The following is a 6,403-nucleotide window of genomic DNA, read 5'->3' as shown; positions in this document are numbered from 1 at the left end:
CTTCTTTTTCAGTGGATTACTAGCGGATTGTAACCAACTGATTAGGTGCATACCGCCACCTACTGTGCTGGAGTGTGAAAAGAATACAGACTAGGCTGAAGCAGATGGTTCATTATATCCTGCACCTGAGTCCACTCATTTTAATGAATCTGACAACTGCCCATATCCTATTAGTAGTTCCACTTTTTCTACTTAAGATGCTAGGAACAGAGAATTCAGAGCATCCCATAGACTGCAGTACCCTACGAAGCACGACCTAGTCCACTCATTTAATGGAAGTCTGACAACTGCCCATACCTATTAGTAGTTCCTACTTTTTCCATACTTAGATGCTAGCAATCAGTGAATTCAGTTTAGACCACCAGTCCAGGTTGAACTACGTGCTCCTGCTCATATGGGGATATAATACTGCTCACGTTTCGTACTGACTTGTTCCATAGGTGCTGTTCCAACAATCAGTGATTGCCTTGTATGTCAAGCCTGAAGATGATTGTATCGTCCTCCCTATCATTAGATGCTTACCTGTTCATGTGCTTATTCCTATGGAGATGTCGCTCTGTCCACAAGAATCCAGTGCTCATGCCATTCTTATTTCAAGCATTTAAAATGGTGATTTCCTTCCATTCTGCCCAATGGAACAATTATATTTGCATTTTCCCGTGTAAGATGTTAGCCATTTGGTCCGCTTCGTTTCCTGCCCCCAACAATGTACCGGAGAAACGTACTACTGTCCCAGTCTTCTTAGCTGTACAACAAGTACAAACATTTCTGTAAGTCCGCAGGCTGAATGTTAACAGACTAACAATGATGCCATGGTCTGAACAGATCACAACCTTATCTGTGACTACTCTTCTACCACCCAAGTGCATCTGGATAGCTACCATCTCTGCGACGCCGTGTCCATCTGTAGGCACTGTCCTGTATTAAAATGTGGCACATAACTGCCTGTTCCTGCCTCTGGTTCTTGCATCCATTACACTGAAGAAGCATATGGTGTTTAATATTTCTGGACTTAGCTTCTGATGGGTCTGTCAATTCCTCCACTTTTAATCAGAGTTTGTAACTGGATATCTATTTCTGGTGTGACAAATTTTTTTAGAACATACACATGCATACATACGCACACATGCATGTAAGAACGTGTCTTCTCTGGTCAGCCAGTTGTAGCCTACATCTTCTCTGGTCAGCCAGTTGTAGCCTACATGCAGCCCAGACCTATGGTGCAATGTCTGTGCAGCACCATACTGAAAACAAGTGTGTCTGAGCTCTACTGAATTTATTAGTGTTGCCAATAGACATACCATTAAAGAAATCTGGGCAAAAAGTTAAAACAAGTGCATAAATTCATTCCAAAAAGATAAATATTTTACTAGCAAATGTGGGAAAATACAAGTCAATATACAACAAAAGTCAATATGCAATACGCTGTATAAAATATCAGTTTCATTCAAACATTTGAAATTGGCCAGCAGCAATATGCAACAGTGGCATCGGCAGTATTATTTTTAAATGAATGTCTGCATTTGATAATTGCAGCCTATATGAATAGCCTACAATACCACCAGAAACTCAGCATTTCCAATGTGCGGCAAGTGAAGAGACTGATTACACCTGACTTCACATTGCAAAATTTAATTGTCCACTGCGCTCTTATTGACTTCTTCATAATAACATCTACGTAGCAGGTATGTTTTAAGTTTTGGCAGTAAATCGACAGACAAGTAGAATGAATGGAATTTTGACTAAATGTAATATTTGCATCCCAAATTCCTTTCCATTTTGACTAGTTGTGGAATTGTAACTTGGCATGCATATATTAATCTAGTATAAAAATAGCTTGTGACACACTGCAGAAGTATTCATCAAAATAAAGTCGATTTTTTGAAATAAGACTATTGTAATTTGTACTATGTGACTCGACGTGTTAAACCAAAACAAAACAAAACGATGTGTGACTACGACATCGTAACCGGTTACCTTTTCAGATGACGCAAGGCTGATCCCAAACTCTTTGATACGCATGTGTGGATAGTTTGGAGTTTGTCGATCAGACATGCGCAGTACACATTTGACTCAACTGAAGGAATTTAGCTAGTTCACTAGTTTGCTTGGACAGCGGAGGGTCAGACACAGGAAGCTTTCAAACTTGGAATCGTTTCTGTAAGTAACATTTGGTTTGCAGTCTGCCAGTAAACAAGAAAGAAGAAAGAGAAAGTGTTATTTAAACGCGTCTGTGTTTCCTCCTACTCCCCATAGATACCAGATATCAAGAGGAAAGTCCCCCCATCTGTTTTTCAAAGAGGAACTAGCTAGCTAGCAAGCTGCCGAAGGGTTTTACTTGCTTTGCTAGCTATCTAGCTAGCTAAATATCACCATCCAAGAAAAGGGGAAACTTTTACAGTAACACGATGTTAAGACAGTAAGTTGGCTAGCTTGCTAGCTGTCGACCACTTGTTGCGTTTTGGTGAGGTGGCGGACTTCTAACAGATGTACTTTTTACTACTTGTAAGGTTGAGGTAACTTGGATATCGAGCTATCGTTAACTAACATATTGGTGTTCGGGTGGGTCGGAAAAGCTGGCAAACCTAGTTAGCTAGCTTACAAGTTTTGCTAACTGATAGTTTAGGTAATTTACTAGCTAAGTTAATTAACTTAACTAGCCAACAAATAGGTAAGATAGCTAACGTCATCTGAGTCCTTAACCGACTGTTGTTTAACATTAAAATTAGTTGTCTCGGTAAGGAACGAAAAGATCAGACGTTGCCAACGCAGTTCGCTGAACAGGCATATTATAATTACTGACTACCAGGTAGGTACCATAAAACCGAAGGCGTTTCTCCAGTTTGCAAACAACACGGCTGGGTGAACTATTCGTTCCTGAGCCTGCGTTGCTGCTTGATCACTGCTGTTGTGTGTCATGTGTCTTAACAGAGTTCATCGGTCATCATCAGTATGGTTGGAAAATGTGTATAGACACATCAACAGAATCACAATGTCTTGTAAAAGAAAAAAGTGCTAGTTATTTAGAAATGAACAAACCTAACGTTACAGTAAACGTTAGAATTTCAGTGGTATTTAATAAGCCAATTAATATTTTGTTTCCAAAACTGAACAGAAGGCGTACTCAATTTCATCATGTGACCGGTTAGTTATGGCTCGAAAAACGTATTCCCATGACCTTCTAACTTTTGGCTGAATGTTATCGGTCTAATGCCATGACCTGTAAAGTTAAACTCAGTATTACAACTCATACGAACACATTTTCATTGCAATTTATGTTCAGGAATTCCGGATGTGAACAAAACATTCTTGACTTTCCGTATTGTGGACTTGTAATAATACACTTGCATCTGCAAGCATTGGATTTAGGTGCTAAAACAACAAAACAAAAATAAAATCATTAATAACTGGATGTAAACGTTTATGTCCATTAGGCTAGACTGTTTGTATGAATTGGGTTTCCCTAGCTATGTATGGTGCAGTTGAACTTGACTAGCAGCTGTTTTGGTGGACGGAATAAGCCCGCATTGTATGTAGAAAAAACCTGTTCTTTGTTTGTTTGTTTGTTTTTTAGAATATCTTTGGCTTTGATTAATGGTCACAGATACATTTAGGATACTTATATCTGTCCCAAACGAAGAGCTTTCATACTTTTTGTACTGTTACTTGGGGGATGTGGTTGTTTGTGTCAGGATTTATATATGTATCTTTTTTTTTTTTTGTAATTGGGTTGGGTTGTACTGAGGCCCCCCTCATGGTTGGTTGTGCAGCATTTGACTTAAAAATCCTGTCGCCCCTGTGTTTACGGTTGAGTTGTAATACATTGGCGCAGAAAGTAAAGTCTGGAGAAGGAAGCAGAGAATGAGCGGGGACATGTAAAGGCCCAGGGAAGCTCGACCTGGGAGAACTGGTTTGTGGGGACGAGCTGGAAATGTATGCAGCTGATAGGGGGCAGGGACACGCCAGCAGGCAGCCAGCCTGAGAGCTGCGCGTGTTTCCTGTATCTTCAGAGTCACGCTCATTCTCTGAAGTCGTCCGCCTTTAGAGAGAGCGACGGGCGAGAGGTGTTAATGTCAAGTGTTTGCTGTGCGAGAGTACCACCCTGAAGTGGGCTGGTGGCCTGAATGTTTGAACCAAAGAGCTTCCGCTCCATAGCAGTGCCACACTCAAGTGCGCAAACACATTCAGTGCTGAACAGTGAAACAGACAACTGTACACTTGTGGGGGGAACAAAACCTCACACATTTGTGATCTTATACCGGCTTAAAGGGTTTAAATGGTTAATTACTTTTCATCTTTTATCTTGTTCTGAATCGGTCTCTGTACTCATTTGATAGACCCTGCATTTGCCAAATGGACTTGCCTGCTTCTTGAAACAAATTGCAAAACGCTTGTCTTGGTTTTGTTTTTGCTAGGCTAATATGGTTCTGTGGTGAAACCTGATGCAACTGAGGGATTTACCATTTCTACAACTAGGAACCTCAAGAAACTCATTTGAAAAACAACTTCTTTCCATTAGCCCTGTGGCTGGTTGAACACCCAGATGATTCAGCCTCTTGTCACAAAAACATGAACGGCTCTATCTGTACTATAGACATTGAACTGACTCGGCTAGTTGAATTCCCCAAAGAAAAACTTGCTTTCGTAGTTACACTCATTTGGGTCAAATGTATCTTTTCATTTTTTTGCAAGTAAAATGTGGCAGACAAAAAAAGATGTTTGAATTGATTCAAATACAATCTTTCTGACGTGTCGTTGCTAATTTGTAACTGTAACCTATGCTCTTTGAGAAAGTGGGTCCTGTGTGAGCCCTTGGGTCTAGGTGTGCATTTTAATGTAGCTAAAGGCAGTTTGTGTTTGTCAGCACCACCGTTGTGTTCAGTTTAATTCAAATTCGGTGGATTCGGGAAAATTCTGTAACTGAAACCTCCCGTCACCACGTTGAGCTGTGTCTGGGGGACACATTCCCTGTGCAGGGCCACTGAGACTCTGGACTGTGTCACGTGACCAAGCTGGCTCTGTGCTACTCGACTCGCTCATGCAGTTGGGTCAGAAGGTTCTTGGCTGAAGTGGAACTGGGAACGGGGAAGTGGGCTGTATATGTGTCGTTTGACCAGTGACACTTTCACCAGCCACAGGGCAGCGGTTAGCTTGCAGTAGCGCTCAGTCTCGGTTTCCAGTAGAGATGGGTGTGTGATGTCAGTCTCTCTTCCCCCTGGGCTGCTGAGCTGGAGCATTCAATTCAGTTCTGTTCAGTTTTATTTGTATAGCGCTTTTTAACAAGAGAACTGTCACAAAGACACTCTACAGAGTAGCAAGGCAAGGAACGGAGTAAAAAAAGAAAACTCAGCAAACACCAAGTGTGAACCCCCGAACAGCAAGTGCATAAGGTTAAAAAAAAAAAACTCCCAGTCGGTAGAAAACCCTCAAACGGCAGCAAGAAAAAACTCCCCAACGGGAAGAATCCTGGAGAGGAGCCCGGCTATAGAGGGGGAGCCCATCCTTCACAGGCCAGCCTGGTGTAAAGGATGTGTGTAGCAGGCAGGTTTCAGGGCTGGGGGTGGGGGGGGGGGGTGAGGGGGGGTGGTGGTTCAGGGTCAGCACCTTGTAAAAAAAACAGGAAGGACTGACTGGAACTCCAGAGGAAGCGAGCTCCGTCCAGCGCAGCGCAGGAGCTCCAGAGGTAGAAACGGCGTTGACCTCTGAAAAGGTTTTGCCGGGCTGTCATTTTTCATTTTAATTTTCATTTCGCTCTCTTGTCCAGCTTTGTTGAGCTGTTTGAGGGCAGGCCCATTAGATTTTTTGTTTATTTTTTGTTGTTGTGTATCCAATAGCAGTGTTTGTTCAGGCCAAGTGCTTTAATGCCACAATAACAGTTACTGGCACCAACAGCTAGAGAGAAAAAATGCAAATTACTTAATCAGTTTTGAGTCCAAATGTGCTGTTTACAATCTACGATGGTAATAAGGTTTCGTAAGCCTTAAAATATGCAGTGGAAAAACTCAACACAAATAAAATGACCTCATTTGGCGTAAAAGGCAAAATAAGTTTTTTTTTTTCTTTGCTTATGCAGATATACTATATGTAGCTTGTATTTTTTGTCTCATTACAAACCATGTTAAATTCAGTTTTAAACACCACAAGTAGTGCGCGAGAACTAACTCCAGTAACAGTGTGTATTCATAAATGCGTATTATTGGTTGATTTAGGAATGGCTCAGTGATAGTTGGGATTGACTCTAATCCCATTTTCTTGGAAGATGACAGTTTTTCAGAGAAACCGGTGGAAGCCAGTTCCCTCCAGCGGTTCCCTCGGTAACGGGTGCCTGAAATGGGTAATGTCGCTGATGAATTAAATTTTGCGGCGAAGAGGACCACGTTAACTCTGTCGTCACCGTGGTTAC

General features: G+C 41.7%; 1 protein-coding gene across 1 annotated transcript in view; it reads left to right on the top strand.

The window, feature by feature from the left end:
* The first annotated feature begins 2,019 nt into the window (after positions 1–2,019).
* LOC135241463 (synaptosomal-associated protein 23-like) overlaps positions 2,020–6,403 on the top strand; it is a 13,010-nt gene continuing 8,626 nt past the window's right edge. Inside the window, 2 exon segments of the mRNA XM_064311962.1 lie at positions 2,020–2,160; positions 2,257–2,419. Coding sequence (XP_064168032.1) covers positions 2,409–2,419 — 11 coding nt within the window. The 5' untranslated portion in view covers positions 2,020–2,160; positions 2,257–2,408.

The sequence above is a fragment of the Anguilla rostrata genome, chromosome 1 (assembly GCF_018555375.3).
Source record: "Anguilla rostrata isolate EN2019 chromosome 1, ASM1855537v3, whole genome shotgun sequence".
Classification (NCBI taxonomy): domain Eukaryota; kingdom Metazoa; phylum Chordata; class Actinopteri; order Anguilliformes; family Anguillidae; genus Anguilla; species Anguilla rostrata.
This window is presented reverse-complemented; position numbering and strand designations above follow the sequence as displayed.